This window comes from Pteropus medius, unplaced genomic scaffold (genome assembly GCF_902729225.1).
Source record: "Pteropus medius unplaced genomic scaffold, Ma_sr-lr_union100, whole genome shotgun sequence".
Lineage (NCBI taxonomy): Eukaryota > Metazoa > Chordata > Mammalia > Chiroptera > Pteropodidae > Pteropus > Pteropus medius.
In genome coordinates, this window is record NW_024342473.1 from 7,783,775 (window position 1) to 7,801,365 (window position 17,591).

General features: G+C 30.7%; 1 protein-coding gene and 1 non-coding gene across 4 annotated transcripts in view; both read left to right on the plus strand.

Moving 5' to 3' along the window:
- ERO1A (endoplasmic reticulum oxidoreductase 1 alpha) overlaps positions 1 to 17,591 on the plus strand; it is a 43,858-nt gene that overhangs the window by 13,682 nt on the left and 12,585 nt on the right. The window contains exons 5-14 of one of the 3 annotated variants that reach the window (XR_005653335.1): positions 2,669 to 2,745; positions 2,827 to 2,900; positions 5,397 to 5,517; positions 7,465 to 7,511; positions 9,676 to 9,687; positions 13,307 to 13,333; positions 13,433 to 13,525; positions 14,407 to 14,653; positions 15,123 to 15,978; positions 17,044 to 17,515. Coding sequence is in view for 2 of the 3 variants with exons in the window: in XM_039865113.1 (XP_039721047.1) it covers positions 2,669 to 2,745; positions 2,827 to 2,900; positions 5,397 to 5,517; positions 7,465 to 7,511; positions 9,676 to 9,687; positions 13,307 to 13,333; positions 13,433 to 13,525; positions 14,407 to 14,653; positions 15,123 to 15,192 (768 nt within the window). In the remaining variant the exon portion in view is untranslated. Of the gene's footprint in view, positions 1 to 2,668; positions 2,746 to 2,826; positions 2,901 to 5,396; positions 5,518 to 7,464; positions 7,512 to 9,675; positions 9,688 to 13,306; positions 13,334 to 13,432; positions 13,526 to 14,406; positions 14,654 to 15,122; positions 15,979 to 17,043; positions 17,516 to 17,591 lie in introns of those variants that run through there. The other 2 variants (XM_039865113.1, XM_039865114.1) reach the window with 2 other exon arrangements.
- On the plus strand, positions 13,594 to 13,712 carry LOC120604788 (5S ribosomal RNA). Its single transcript, XR_005653424.1, has one exon. It is a non-coding gene; the product is annotated as a 5S ribosomal RNA (ribosomal RNA).

The following is a 17,591-nucleotide window of genomic DNA, read 5'->3' on the forward strand; positions in this document are numbered from 1 at the left end:
GTTTTTATTATTTTCAATTCTCTGTTTTCTTGTTCACACACACAGTGAAATCATAGCCAGTGTGTTGGCTCCAATGGCAGAACGTTGCACATAGTTAAATGATGCTATTGTCAGCTATTTCAAATAGAAAATCTTTAAATTCAAAAAGTTTTGATTTTTTTTTTTCATTCATTTGATGGACTCAAAGAAAACTTTTGGAACTTCATTTTGTTGAAGGAAAACATTTGTCACTATTGTGAATGCTAGTATAAACTCATTTAAAGTTCGAAATTGAAGAAAAAATATTTGTTTTATGACAATAATACATATACAAATTTTGATAAAAATAATGCCCTTACTAAATCAAGAAATCTGTCAATCAGAAATAAATTTGCAATTGGTTAAGATACACATAATTGTGTCCAAACACAGTGATATTTTACCAATTGATAGAAGTAGAAATTTTCGAATATATAGATTTTTATGCAAATACCATAAAATTTTTGAGATGAAGCTAATGCTGAAAAAAACATACCTTTGGCATGGTAGGAGTACTTGTTTGTTGTTCATCATCAATCAGATTTTATAAATGTTCGAGCCCTTAAAAAACTGTTTTGTAAAACAAAGCATCCCGCAGTGGTATTGAAAAAATTTTTAATAAATGAGCCCTTTAAATGTTGATTATAATTTGTTTAAAATTAATGGAAAATCATTATTCAAAGCATCAATGAATAGAATGCTTAAGGCAAAAAACAAAACAAATTTCAGCCTTTGAAGGTTTAGCAAATCGCAATTTTTATAACGAAGCTTGTATACAAAGACCTTGAAATTTATTTCTACAAATATTTAAAAAAACTAGGGAAGGAATTGAATACATTAAGTGAGGACAGTTCAAATGGTGTTCTAGGTTTAATTCTGAAATTTTATAATTGTCTTTACCTGTGGGAAGAGTCTTCTCTTGATGAAACTCTTGCTTTTAGTTGGATAAATTTATATTCTGACCTGAAGTAGAATGAATTTAAGGCTTACAATTTTATAACATATGTATTTGGAAAAACTAAAATAATACAAAAAATAGACAACTTATTTAATAAATTTTGTCTTGAAATTTTTATTGAAGAAATGAACTTTGGAGGCAAAAGAATAAATGTGATAATATTTTCACATATTTACATGTAGACAGAATATTTTCTCAATTAAAAATTATATCTCCAGAGAAGAGTCAATTGAAGGTATTGATAATTTCAAATTGATTAACCATAAAAACTAACTTTAAAGAAGATTATTGGCAATTTCATGAAAATTTAAAAATAAGGACAAATTGAAAAAATATTTTCCTTCCAAAAAATACCAATTACATAGTACAAGACAGATGTGACTCAATGAAGCTGATCGAATTATTACTAGGAACTAAAAATAGTTATTTTAACTTATGTTTTAATGTTCAGATAATTACAATAAAGTTAAAACACTTTTGTTTTAACATATATCAGTATAGTAATATACATAGGTATATGTTAATTTTTGAACAAATTTTGATCAGTTTTTGACATGTATTTTAATCTTTTTATTTTGAAATTATTTCTAATTTATAGAAAAGTAACAAGTTTAGTATAAAGAGGTTTTATGTGCTCTATACAGATTCATTAATTCTTAATATTTTGCCTCATTTGTTCTAGCATGCTTTATCTAAGTGCCTATTATTATTATTTTCTGAACCACTCGAAAGTTGGTTGAATATATCATATCCCTTTACCCCCCTTAATACTTAATTATGTATAAAAGGACTTTATTTTTACAAATAGTCTTTGAATTAAGCTATTTCAGAGGTCAACCAGTGCAAGGAAACAAAGTTGTTATTTAGTAAATACATATTTCAGAAAATTATATCATTTTCAGTTATTTTAGTGTTCGCTTTTATTCTCAAAAGTGTCGTAGTCTGGATGGTCATTTGTATAGTCATCCGAATAATAAGCTGATAATAGGCACTCAATGTATATTTGTCGAGTGATTGAATTTGTGGCCTCCTGCTTCCAATGTTGCCTTTTAGCTATATGGTGGTGATGACTAGTGTATTGCGAAATCTTGTGATCCATACTTGCTTTCCTTGTGCCACATAAACACCTAGAAGTATATATGTATAGTGCTTTAGACATTGAGAAGAAATGTGGTTGGTAAAGAATATATTTTAAACACCTAAGGACATCAGAATACTTTTTATAAGACTTAGTAGGCCCCAGGACATTTTTAGAATGATGACATTTATAGTGAGATGGACCTTAGACACACATGATCCAGTTCAATCACTTATTTTATGGAAGAGAAAACTGATGCTCACAATTAGGTCATTAGAAAAGTGGGATATTGCCTCATGATTCCTTGCCTCGTGACTTCCTCATACTTTGAAGATTTTTTTAGTGAAGATTTTGATAATGAGTTATCAGAACTATAAACTATTCTTTTTTCGTGACCCTAATAGTAAACGTGTTCTCCAGCAAAAACAAGGGGCAAAGACTTCTACTTATTTTTTAGTTTCAGGAGGAATGTGAAGGCTTACTTTTTTTTTTAAAGTGTTGAAGCCAAGGTGATGGTGCCAGGTATAAAAGAACCTCAAATAACTTAGAAATTCTTTTCAAAAGTTTTAAAAATGCAGTAAGTTGTATTCTATTTATTCCCTTTTTTGTTTTAGTATTCTGAAGAAGCCAATAATCTCAGTGAAGAATGCGAACAAGCTGAGCAACTTGGAGCTGTGGATGAATCTCTAAGGTCTGATTTTTTTTTTTTCAGCATTATTTTATGTTTTTTCATGTGAAATGTTAACTTAAACACTATTATCTTTGTTTAAAGTGAGGAAACGCAGAAGGCTGTTCTTCAGTGGACCAAACACGACGATTCCTCTGACAACTTCTGTGAAGCTGATGGTATAACATTTTTTATAGTATGCATTTTGTTTAAAATTGTACCTAAGGAAAAATAATTCTTTTAAAATGATTTTTAAAAACTCAGTTTTTGTTGACAGTTCCTCAAAAAGCTAAACATAGAATTACCATAGGACCTAACAATTCACCTCCTAAGCATATACCCCAAATCTGAAAACTCTGAAAAGTGAATATTTTTCCCCCTAAGTTTACTATAGGTTCAGTCAGTGTGAATATTCATTCATATATTTCACAGCAGAAATATTTATGGCTTTGATTAAAGGTTGCTGCCCTAGTCCCTGCTGGAGTAATAGTCATTATGTGTTGCATGTACTGTATTACTTTTCTAAAATCTGAAAAGTTCTAAATTCCAAAACAATCTCTGCTGAAATTTTTGTCATTTCCTTTGGTTGTATTGAGGCCATTTTGGAATTCCTTTGGCCCCTGGGGTGTTGGATAAGGAGATGCAGACGTCCCAAGATTTAGACTGGGAGAGGAAGGGGATAAATGCTCTCCCAAACCCTTAATTTTACCATCTTTTCTACAAGGACTCTTTGGCCTAAACATTGCTATCTGAGATAAAATTAAACTTATAACATGCAGAACATTTTTTTTAGGCCTGCAATGTTAGAGAAAGAATGGTAATATTTTAACTTATATTTAAAAAGTATCCTTTTGAGATGATCTGCTTATATTTGTTTAGGAAGGACTGAGAATCAATAATTCACTTCTTATATGGTGGAGTTCTGATATCTTGGGTGAATCACTTGTCCATTTGCATTTGCTTATTCCGTTAAAGAAGAGTTAATATTTTTTTTAAAGAATATCTTTATAAGAAATAAATAATGTATGTAAATGGTAGGTGGAGTATAGAAGGTATTTTATAATTCTAAATTTAAAAATTGGAGCTTTTGTCATCTGGCAAAGTATGATTATAGTACCTTTTTAAAAAATAAAATAGAGAGACATGAAATATTTTTTATAAGTAAAATTATGAGGCAACTAGTGTTTATCTCTAGGCAAAATATTAAAAATATTAATCATTTCTTGTTGATTAGTTTTCTGCCTTAAAATAGTAGATGCCGAATATTATTTAGATATTTTGAGAATCAGGGTTATTTTTATGAATTCATTATAATTTGCTATACTGTGCATTACTTCTGCATTAGACTCTATTATTTCTGGATGCTGTCACAGTGTTGCTTCTAGAAGTGAATTTCCCCCTAATTTATGCCTCCAATATACTATAAAGTGGGATAAAAATAACTGAGCTTAGTTTTATTTTTGCTTTTGTGTTTGTTTTTTTAATAAGAAATAGTTTCTAGTGAAAACCTGACTCATAAGCACCTTTCTGCTGAAATTTTTGTCATTTCCTTTGGTTGTGTTGAGGCCATTTTTGCCCACTTCCTCATTCTTTGTTGGTTTATATTTTTAAGCTTTCTAGATGGGTAAGGTATTGCTGTGCTATTAAAAAATTTCCCAGAGCCACTGGAGGACTAGAGCCTTTTTTTTTTTTTTTTTTTTGGTTTTGTAGTTATAATGCATATATAAATTATAGAACATATGAGAAAGCAACATCCCACCAATTTTTATATATTTTCATATATATATATATATATCTGTAATTGGCTTTTCTATAATGTTTACCTTTTCATTTCATTAGATAGCCTTTGTATCTAAAGTTTTGACTGTAAATGGTCTATTAAGATACATCATAACACCAATACCACTAGCTAATATTTATTATTCTTTTATGATTGTCCTAAACACTCTGAACATAAAAACATGTTTAAGTCTCATAGTAATATTATGATTATTATCCCCATCTTACAAATGATGGCACAAGGCATAGAGAATTGACATAACTTGCCCAGGGTTACGCAGCAGATAGTGGAGCCTGGATTCTGACCCAGACAATCTGGCTCCAGAGCCCCTGCTTTTAACTGCTCTGCTCTGTTGGGCAATTAGGTTGCTTCCGATCTTCCATTTTATAAACAATGCTGACACAAATGTCATCTTGCGTATAGCTTTTTCTATATTTAAGATTATATCTTTGGGGTAGCTTTGTAGTGAATCTTGATGGTGCTCCTGTAAGATGTAAGTATTTGGTAATAAACAGTGTATGGTACTAACACTTCTTCATTTACCTTAGTTACTGTTGAACCACTGTGGTTTAATGTGGAGGGAAATGTATAGTATAGTCTTTATATGCATAGTTTATGAAAATTGAATAACCATGTTTCTTTGATTCTAAAATTCACATTTTTATTTTTTTTTTACCATTTTTAAAAGCAAGATGCTTTTGTGTACATTTAATGTGGCTGTGTTGGTTCTTTTCACTCTTATTGTTCTCCTGAAAAGTTGTTTTTAAATCCCTGAGGCATTGCTACATCTGTGGTGCCTTAGAATCAATGGAATACAGTCTTGTATACTTGTATAGGTTTTTACAGGTAAATGAAAAAGGAAAGGCTTAATAAAACATTTTTTTTTTTTTTACAGACATACAGTCTCCTGATGCTGAATATGTAGATTTGCTCCTCAATCCTGAGCGCTACACGGGTTACAAGGGACCAGATGCTTGGAAGATATGGAATGTCATTTATGAAGAAAACTGTTTTAAGTATGTGTCATTTTCACTTAGAAATTTTTGGAATATGTAGTGGTTACTCTTCATAAACAAATAAACAAAAACCTAAAGATTTAAAAGTAGAAATCAAATTCACTTTGTTAAAGGCTGTATTGAGACACAGAAACTTATTTATTTATCTACTTCTCTGGGGAAACATGTAGACATGTTTCAACAAATATTTCTTCCTTCTTGAAAAGACTTAGAATAATATTAGACTTTTATGAGAGCATCGTAGGCACTTAAAAATGTTCCTTGAGTGGATTATAGAATCTCATTTTAGATATGAGGTGAAAGGGAGCCAGAGAGATTTATTTCATTTTCCAAGATCACATTGTGGTAGAGAATAGAGTAGAATATATTAACTCCTAATTCTCTTTTTGGTGCCTTATACTTCTCTTTTTGTGGCTTAGTTATTTTACCCACTTTAAAGTTAAAGTTAAATTAATTTCAGAGAATAATTATAATAGCTAACACTTTTGAGCATCACAGTGTACCAGGCATTGTGTTTGCTAAGCATGTTAACATACATTTTCTCCTTTAGTCCATGCAATCACTCGGTGTTGTAGTCGTCACTGTTCACAGGTGGAGAAACAGAGATTTGAAAGCTGATTTTAAATGATTTGTCCAGAGTCAAAGATCTAGTAAGTGGAAGAAACCACTTTATACTCAACCACCACAATGGAAGCAGTCAATTTAATCACTGGGTGACTGACACATGTTTCTTCAAGTTTATCCACTTGAGAGCCTCTAGGCTCTAACCAAGGTGCTTATTGATTTTTGGAAAAAAATTGTATGTGTGTGTTTGTGCGTGCACGTGCGTGTGTGTATTATGCTATCTCAGATGTGGGGGAAATTCTTGGAAAATCTTTGGAGTTTCCAGATATGGAGATAATACACTTCATTTTCTGTAAGTCAAATATAAACATAAGAAATCAGCAAGTAGGTTTATACCAATAAAATATCAGAGTGTTCCTGTTTTTGACTTGAATAATTGTTCCAGTTTGGGAAGTGGAGAGTGTCAGTATTTACTCATTTCTGCCATGTGTTTCATTTAAATTCTCTTGACTATTATTCAGAATATTTAGTGTATTGACTTAATTTAAAAGTTTTTTAAAAAAAATATGAACTAAAAGAGAGTTCTGTTGAAGCACTTGTTAGATATTATATTATAGTTCTTTTCTAGCTAATTTATATCATGATTCCCACAATATTTCTAAAATATAAACAATGCAAATTGAGTATGTTAAATTATAGCTTACACATTCTATTCCAAAATGTCTTAATCTGTGCAAATTTGTAAAATTTAAATAATGGACATTAAAACAATCTCTACACTTTACTAATGAAACTAATGAATATTTATTTTGAGATTTAAAAGCACTTTGGTGACATATTAACTCTCTCTTTTTTCTTATTAAAAAATACCTTTTATTGAAATCATCACAAACTTGATGGCCACAGGGCAAATTGATATACCTAAGATTACCTAAGTGGAATATAATCTACCCATATTGTCTTTTTTCCTTTTTTATTTTAATGTTTGTTTTGGGTATTTATATTTTTTGCTTGTTTGTCTTTCAATTAGGAGTGCACTTTGTGTCAGACACACACAGGTGTATATAATATATATAAAAACATACTAGTGACTCTAGGAGAAGAGCCTGAGTAGTATTTTTTTCCTTTGTTTGAATAAATGCTTAGGAAATGACTTTGGCTGCTATGATGGGAAAAGATCAGAAACTGTTATCACTAAAACAAATAACTACCACCCTCCCTTAAAGCAATTAGAGAAAACTAAATATTTTATAAGCTCAATAAAACAATTTGATTTTGGATGTAGTCATTCAGAAACTGTCTGAGATAATTTCACTTTTACTTAAATAATTACAACATGATAGGTAACATTTATATTTTATACTTAATTTTTTTTGTTTCTAGGCCACAGACAATTAAAAGACCTTTAAATCCTTTGGCTTCCAGTCAAGGTGAGTTATTTATTTGCACTACTATGTTATTTATCAGCTTTTGTTAGATGAGGAAGGATAAGGCAAGATTAGGGTTGGCAAGAGCATATGAGATCATATAGTTTTGTTTCCACAGAAGCTATGCCTCACCCTTGCAGAGAAATTGATTTTTAAAATAGTTACACTTCAGTGAGGAGTATTTTTGTAATTAAGTTCATGCTATTAGACTGTCATGGGATGAATATTAGGTTATATTGTTTATTCTATTCATTTTTTGCAGAATGTGTATTCAGTTTTTCTACTATTTTTGTTCATTTTCTAGTTAAATGAATAGCTAAGAAATTTCTCCCTCAAAACTTTCCTGAAACTTAAAACTATTGTATATTGGGAGTCTGATTTCAAATTCACATGTCTTTATATCTCATTAACATTTTTCATTTTCTACTTATACTCAAGGTCTGGTCCAAATGCTTCCTTTTCTATAAAACTTTCTTTGATCCTCGTAACTGGAAGTAATCTCTTCTCCTCATGAAGTGATCTTAAGACATGTTTTGTTTCTCTTACAACTCTTTCCACTGTCTAGCATCAGTTTATTATTATTTATATATCTATTGCTCTACCTAGTACTTTGGACATATGGACAACATTTTTTGGTTTCATTTCGTAATCTAGAGTCTGGCACATCACAGATGCAGTTTGTTAGATAAATGATGGTTGAAAATTGTCCTCATTTAATGGTCTCATCTACAACAGTGAAAATCACTGTTCCTTCAACAAATGATTATGTACCATTTACAATGTGCTAGGTAGGCACTGTGTAGGTGCAGAAGTGATGTAAAAATTGAAATTCACAAACCCTTCTCCAGTTTATAATAAGCAGTTATACTATATATCCCTGTTCTCTGAATATGTGCTTACTGATAAAATCTTTGATGTGCTTTTAGCAAATGTGTAAGGTTTTTATTTTTAAAATTTATTTGAAAAGCTGCTCATCTTGTATGGTCTGTAAACATAAATTTCCTCCTGGAAGGCAGTGAGATTGTATCATTCCCTAAATGTTGGCAGACTGGTCTTTCTAAGATTAGAAATGAAAGAACATCTTTAAACAAGGCTTTTGGTTTATACAGAGTCACATATGGTATCAGTGGAAGATATTGATTTAATATCAGATGAAATGCAAATTCCTAGACAAGAAGTGATTTCACTATGAACTCACATTATGATCTGATAAGTTAATTAACCACCCTCACTTATCTTAAAGATAAATGGGAACAGTTTAAGTGTTTATCATTAGGGAACTGGTTAAATGATTTATGGTATATTCACATAGTAGAATATAGCCATTATAAATGTTGCTGAAAATTCGTATTCATTTTTATCAATACCACACTGAGGAAAAGCAGGCATCAAAGCATTATACAAGTATGTATAACACATTTTTGTAAAAATATAGTATCTAAATATCTATACACAAAGAAAAAGGACATTTACCAAAATGTAAATGGTATTTATCTTTGGGCAGAGGGAGTTATGGATAATACTTATTTTTACTTTATCTGTGTTCTTTATCTGTGTTCTTTTTAAAAAAAAACATATATTTGCAATGAGCATATGTTACTTTAACAATCAGACAATGATGGCATTAAATAAAACTAGGCAAAATGAAGATAATTTTTCAGCGTAAATGAGCAGCTGCATACAAACTCTTGAATTGTGCAAAATTTGAATCTTACGAAAAGCTCTAAAAATATTTCTGAATAGAGTAAAATTTTATGATGTCAGTCTGGAGGTTTCAAAACAATAACAAATCTGTAGCAGAAACAATTACAGCTTTAGGATAAATAAATATGGAAAATAACTAACTGTTACGTCCTTAAGATATTTAAGAGTACTCTCAGATGATGGATTAGATTTTCTCTCTTGTTAGCCCAAACTAAATCTTGTATGAGCCAAAAATACTCTTTATCCAGGCTATTGGAGATGTTGCCATTTAGTCAAATCAGGCATAATTCCTACCACTGATAAAAGTTGCAGTCAGAAGTATCTCACAGATTTTGCTTATGTGGATGAAATGATGAACTAAAAACAACCATTATAAAAAGTCTTATTTTATGGAAGTGTAGCATTTTTAAAAGGGGCATCTGGAAGGAGTTTACAATAATAAACATTTTGTTTTGTTTTTCAGGGAAAAGTAAAGGTAAGTATAATTTCTTTATCATACATTATATATATGAATTTGCTTATATATTCAAATGTTTATTTGGCAAACCTTTTTCTTTCTGCATCTGAAACAAAGAGGTTAATTTTTATTTCTTTATCTAAAATTCCGGAGGCGAAAGCAGATTAAGGGAAAATGACTGTGCCTGGCATCAGACAGTAGAAACACCCTGCCTCAGCCTCAAGTAATTTACTTGTACATTTTCCCTTGTCATCTAAAAACACCCTCTCCTCTACTGGTTGACCTCTAGGGTCTGCTGGGTTCTAGGCATGATCACAGTGTTGATCTGGTTTCCAAGGCTTATTATGCTGACTCTTGGGTGTAGGTATCACTACTAACCATTTAAGTTAATTGTAATTCTAAAAATTTTAACATATTTTTGGTTTACTTTATCTTTTTAAGAATCTTTTTTTTTTGCTTTATGAGTAAGATTGGAATGATTTTTGTTATTCTTAAGGTCACGTGTTTAACAATATTAAATAAAAGACTAAGTAGTACTTAGCTTTAGTCTAGCTAGATGAAATTGCTAAATTTGCTAAAGTGAAGTATCACTTTCCTCTTCCTCACAATTCTCTATCTTCTGAACATTATTTTTATGAATTGCTTTTGCATTATGTCTAAATAACAGAATACTAAAGTCTGATAACATTGCTATTTTATTATTATACTTTATATTATATTATAGTAATGATAGCAGCTAAATAAAATACTGAATCAACTGTACTATTGGGAAGAGAAATAAATCTGTAACAATGAGATTATTTTTCCAAAGATACCTATTTTGTTACTGTTAGTGGTGATCCTATAATTTTCAGTTTTTAGTAACCTTATTCTACCTTGGTATTCCTGGTCCTATGCTATATTTCAGCAACATCAGAGGAGACTATTTCGGTTTTTCAATACTATTTGAAGATCTTTCATCAGAGAAAAGATTGTTAACCTGTGGAGGCTGTCCTTAGAGAAACTATCTTATTTATGACTATAAGTAATCATTTGGTCAAATGTGAAAAAGTTATCTCTGACAGCTGTCATATTAGGTGATTATCTAACTGGATCAGAATCAGGTCAAGTTGAAAATAGCTACTTCAGGATTATAAAACTGAACTAAAAATTTCATCAGAAGGCTAGGTCTCAAACAATATTATACTCCTGGCTCCCCTCCAATTCATGGTCCAAAACTTGAAAGAAAATGCTAAAGGTTTTTTATAAGGAAGCACATCACTTGTAATCCCATAACCCTAAAATAATTGATAATGATAATGGCTAAGACTACATGCCAGTACTCTTCTAAGCAATTTACAAATATGATTTCATTTAATCCTTCTAATAATTCTAGGAGTTATTATTTTTATCTCCATTTTATAGACAGGGAAAAATGAGTCCTAGAGTGGTTTAACAACTTAGCTAAAATTATATGACTTATAAGTAGCAGAATTTGAATTCAAATCAGGCAGCTTGGCTCCATGGTCCATGTTCTTAGTTACTAGGTCATACTGCCCCTCTGTTAACATTTGACAATTATTATTATTAATATATGTATATTTTCATAGTAGGTATATTTATACATTTGTACATTATTATTCCCATTGTCTACTTGCTTCCCTAGCCTATATCTTAGTCACCTCAGGCTGCTCTAACAAAATGCCATAGACTGGTGATTTAAACTAAGACATTTATTTTCTCACAGTTCTGGAGGCTAGAGATCCAAGGTCAGGTTGCCAGCAGCTATGGTTCCTGGTGAGGACCCTCCTCCTGCCTTGCAGATAGCCCGCTTTCTTGCTTTATCCTCGCATGGCACAGAGATAGAGTTCAGATCTCTTCTTATAAAAATACCAATTCTATCAGGGGGACCCCACCCTCCTGACCTCAACTAAATCTAATCACCTCCCAAAAGCCTACCTCCAAATACCATCATTCATAGAGTTAGGGCTTCAACATATGAATTATAGGGGGGTCACAAATATCCATAACAGCCTGGATTTTTAGAAATGGATCTACTAGATCAAAGGATATGGACATTTTAGGCTCTTGATACATATATATGACCAGATTGCTTTTTGTCATTGAAAGGATGTGCTAACTTACACCCACAATCAATGTGCCAGCTAGTTTTACCTGACCCTTGTCAGCATTAAATATTATCATATTTTTATCTTTACTATTAAAAGTGGTATCTCTATAGTTTTAATTTGTACTTTTTATTAATAGTGAGACTGAGCAATTTCTATTATTACTATTTGTATTTTTTACTTTGTGAATTCTCTATATTATTTGCTCTTTTGCGGGGGTGGGGGGATCATTTTTTAATTGAAGAAATTATTAAAATTTTTCCCCCCCCATCCACCTTTCCTCTGGTAACCACTAGTCTATAGTCCATGTCCATGAGTCTCTGTTTGTTTGTCCTGTTCATTTGTTGCTTTTAGGTTTATATCCCACATATAAGTGATATCATGTGATTTTCAACTTTTTCTGTCTGGATTATTTTGCTCAGTATGATGATTTCAAGGTCTATTCATGTTGTTGCATTATTTGCTCATTTTTAATGGGTACTTTCACATTTTTATTCAGTTTATGAGATTTTTACATATTTAGGATATTCTTTGTTGTGATTGCAACATACATTTTACCCACTTTGTTGTTTGCAATTTGCTTTTGTGAAGTTTTATGACAAACAGCTTTTTAAAATTTTCAAATAGTCTAATTTATTGCTTATTCTCTTTGTTATTTCTTCCATTACTTTTATACCCATTTGGTTCATTTTTAATATTACTATAAGCAACTTCAGTCAAAAGAACTATATAGTACAATGTTTGCCACCTCTAGCAAATGCATACTTAGAATCTTTAAGTAGTTATAATTATTTCTTATGATGTCTTTTTATATATTATTTCAAATAAACATTTTCATGTATTGTTATTTTCGACATTCTTGTCATTTTAGTTTTATATCATTCTACAATGTTAACTAGTTATATAGTATTCTATCATGTAACTTAGGCATTATTGTACATTTTGATTATTCCATGTTTTAAAAATTTCCTATAATTATAATCATCTATCTACAAATTATACCTCCCCCAATATTGAGTTATTTTTTTAGAGCATAATTCTAAAGATATAAGTATATGAACAGTGATCATATTAGGTCATAGAATATGTGACATTTGGTTTTTGTAACATTTCTTTGGTCTGCTTTTTGAAATATTGACTGGCATATAATACTATGAGCTATATACAAATAACACACCTCCAATTTTACTTTGTTATTTTACTTTTCAAATTTAAAAAACTATATAATGAGTTTTTAATTTTCATAGCATGAGCTGTTATCAAGGCTAAGTATTTTTCCATGTATTGATTTACTATTTAAATTCTGTTTTGACCTCCTATAGAACACTTTATTCTGAAAGTTATGAGAGTGAGGCTACCTAAGGCTATGCTAAAACCTTCTAAAGACTGACCAGGAGAGTGGTACTTAACTGAATCTACACTAATAATGTTTCTCCTTCATTTGGAGAAATTGCAAATAAACTTTGGACCTTTTGAAAAACATTTTGGCATTTTTACAATCTTGTGACTTATTTTTCTTTTAATTTCAGAAAACACTTTTTACAGTTGGCTGGAAGGTAATTGGAAACAAACAAATTTAAATGAATTTTTTTCTCATTTTTAAAGATATGAAATTAATTTTATAATCTGACAAGTTTCACAATTACTTTTCTTAGGCCTCTGTGTAGAAAAAAGAGCATTTTACAGACTTATATCTGGCCTACATGCAAGCATTAATGTTCATTTGAGTGCACGATACCTTCTGCAAGGTATGTTCCATTCACTTTTATTCATTTTACCATACTTATTTTCAGGTATTCTCAAAATGTCATTTACTGTCTATGGCCATGCCACCCTGAATGTGCCCGATCTCATCTGATCTCGGAAGCTAAGCAGGGTGGGGCCTGATTAGTATTTGGATGGGAGACCACCTAGGAAGACCAGGTGCTGTAGGCATTAAAAAAATTAAAAAATGTCATTTACCTAAACAGGAAAAAATTGACTCTGTTGAATATTAGGCAAAAAAAATTCATTATTAAATGGTAGCAATCAGGAATATAGGAACTATAGATACAATAGGGAAAAGTTCAGCATTATTTTAGCTTTCTACTTTCTTTTAAGAAGCTGCTCAAAATTTTACACATCACTTTGGAAATGTTCTTTTGTTGTGGGAATTAAAATAAATTCTAACAGCACAGTTTGTTACTCATTAAAAATTACTCTTGCATTTGTGTGCTAATTTCAAGTATGGAGTTTAATAGGTAAAAGCATTTTCTGCTGCTCTTTATGCTTTAAGAACGCTGTTGAAAAATGACACCATGGTTGATTTTCATCAGTAACATATTTCTTCTGGAATTAAAGTATTTCTTACCTCTTAGAAATAAAATACAGTAACTTAAAAAAAAAATAGGGCTTGAAAACCTGGTTTCTCTGTAAAATATTATTTTCCTTTTATGAATGGGTTCTAGAAGCTAAAATAATATAGAACTATTAAAGCCTACATTATATAAAACAGTTTTCATAGTTATAGTAGTGTGTATTTTAAAATATAAAATGACATTAACTTCTGCAGGCATAAATAACCTAGGTAAAATGAAATTTACTTAATTTAAAAATTCAAATTAAAAATTCAATTCTTCTTTCTTCTCAGATACCTGGTTAGAAAAAAAATGGGGACACAACATTACAGAATTTCAGCAGCGGTTTGATGGAATTTTGACTGAAGGAGAAGGTCCAAGAAGGCTTAAGAACTTGTATTTTCTCTACTTAATCGAATTAAAAGCTTTATCTAAAGTGGTACCATTCTTTGAGCGCCCAGATTTTCAACTCTTCACTGGAAATAAAGTTCAGGATGCAGAAAACAAAATGTTACTTCTGGAAGTACTTCATGAAATCAAGTAAATTATATTATTACAATGTATACATTAATAGAAGAGTGACAAGTGGTATCCAGATTTAAATTCTTAAATATTCACTTCAGAGAAAGAAAAACTGTTTAAAAAAATAATTAAAAGCTAATTTTGTTAATAGGTCTTTTAGAATTGTTTTGTTTTTGTTTTTGTTTTCACATAGCTATTAAAAGGCATATATTTTCAGTTTTAAGAGCCATTCTTTTAGTAGTTGATACCTGCATTATTTTCATATTTAGTTGAACAGGTTAGGTTTGAGACCAAAATTCTACTATATTATAGTTAGCTTTTAGATTTGAGGGTAAGAATTTGTGTGGGGGCATCAGAATGTTGATTTTACTGTATTTTCTACTCTATTTTAATTACATTATTCATCACTGACCAGCAAAATGTTATAGTAGCGGGACTTTTAATATTTTATAATATATGGAAATGAATATTCTATTTTAAAATGCAGGTCATTTCCTTTGCATTTTGATGAGAATTCATTTTTTGCTGGAGATAAAAAAGAAGCTAACAAACTAAAGGTAATTATTTTTATTCTGTAATTTTTAGATACAAACTCTTAGGCAGGTATGAATCTAGGCCCACGTTTTATACTTAACAATAAATCTTTACATACGTACTGAAATTGTAAGAAAGGAAGTCTAATGTCAGGTCCAACATAAAATCTAGTTTGTTTTATGTTCAAAATAACAACTGAAATCCATGTGTCACTGCACACTTTACAGATGGCTTTCATATCAATGATGTCATGCAACAAATAGAGGTTATAAATTAAAGGAAAAGGATCTAGATCATGAGTGGCACTATTTGTCTTTGGCTGATGAGAATTCTGAAAATGGTTTTGGTTAAATTACAGGGTCCTTGTTAGGGAGAGAAGGCAGTGTTTTGTCATTCATCTTACTCAGTGTGACTAAAGGCATTTAGGAATGCTAGCATGCAGTTGTGGAAAGAACGGAAGACCTGATACCCCACAAAATGGGGTTTGGTTTTGCCATGCCTCTTTTAAAAAATTTGCTCATTTATTTATATTTTTAATTTTTCAATTACAGTTGACATATAGTATTATATTAATTTAGGTGCACAGTTTGCCTTGCCTCTTAATAGAAGTATAACCTCAAGCAAGACCATCTTTGTGTATCTTTGCATCAAAATGCTACAAATATAAAATATTACTAGATTTATTAAATGCTTATTATGTACACAGAGTATGATTTTTGTCATTAAAGGGAGAGACAGCTTCTACCCTCAAGGGATTGCTAGCCTATTTGGGAGTCAAGTAAAATTATATTACTGTTACAAAGCTGTAGGTAAGTAAAGGCAGGTGGGCTCCAGGAGCACTGGGCTTGATCTAATTTAATCAGAATATTTTTAACAGTCTTCCTCTAGTTCTTATTCTTAGTTTCTTTCTATAAAGAATCTGATTTTATGCAGTTTGCAGACAAAATGCTTTTTGCACTCAGTTTTTTGCTGTTAGATAATAGTTATTTTTGACCTCCCATCTACCTCCTACTTAAAGCATTCTTGCTAGAAATACATACCTCAGTGCTTATATAACCTCCTCCAAAGCTTCCAGGAACTTAGAAGTGAGAGGAAAGATGCTGTAATGACTTTTTTCCCTACTATTTTCAATATCTTTCTTATTTTTAGGATACTTACTGGTTTATTGGAGAGTGTTTTGGCATCCACTCTTTTTATATTTTGCAGATTAGAAATATTTCTCACAATATTTTAATTTTATCGGAATGGAAACACTCAAGTTTGATGTCCTATGGAGTTTAACAGATAATTTTTCTGAATCCTTATACAAGAAAGGAGTTAAAAAACAAGAAAACTTGTTAATATCATAGATTTACTTCTTTAAAAAAGTAGTTTATGGTGAACATCATTGATTTGAATAGTAACATAAGTTCATTTTAAAATCTCATCTTGTCTCCTTTTTACTCTATCAGTGTATGGTTAGAAATAGAGGACTTGCATGAAAGAGAATTGTTTAGTGTTCAATTCAAAATGGAATAGGATTTCACTTGAAAGCTTATAAAACATTTGAGAATAATTGGATGAGAATTTTTTGTGTGTGTGAGAACCACAGCAAGCTGATTATTCTACCTACTGACTGTAATTTTAAGTGTTGACCTAAAAACTACATAAACAAGGAGAATTTGTAAGCTATTTAGGTCTTGGTTATTTTAAGGATCACAAATTTTTCTGATCTGAGATCACTTTGGAATATAATCACTTTATTGGATACTGATTGTTATTTGTGGAAGTCAGAAGGTTTTTATTGTCTTCTGAGTTAGTAAATTTCTAGCTTATTAATCTGATTCTACCATAGTAAGTTCACTTAAGCACTGTGCTTGGTTTTAATTTTACAGTGCTCTTTTGGCTATTGTAAGCAACCACGCTTACTCTCTGTGTATGCCGTACAAAGATTTACTCAAGAGCTACTACATTCAAGTATTCGAATTAACAAACATAGATTTAAATACAGAATTCAGACAATGTCTACAAAAGCAAGCACAATCTTTTATAACAGGTATCCATCCTTTACAAAACACAAAATATAGAATATTGCTAACATATGGTAATTAGTAATAATTTGGGCTTTGTAGTAATACAAAATTTGTATTAATAAAGATACAAGATCTGGGATCCTATTAAAGATCTTTTACATATTACAGCTGTTTCACAGTCTCAAGGTGAATGAAGCATCTGGGAAAAGACTATCCCCAGAGTAAATTGCGGTCTGCTTTAAATAGTGGGTTCTAATCTTAGCAGATTTATTCCCATTTTCAGATCTTTGGTACTCTTCTTTTCTGGTTGAGCCCAGTGTGTAGTTTATCACATTAAAAAAAAGAGAGAGAATATGCTTCCCAAATTATAGGACTATTGGTATAACTATTATGAAGCCAAAGGTTTTTAT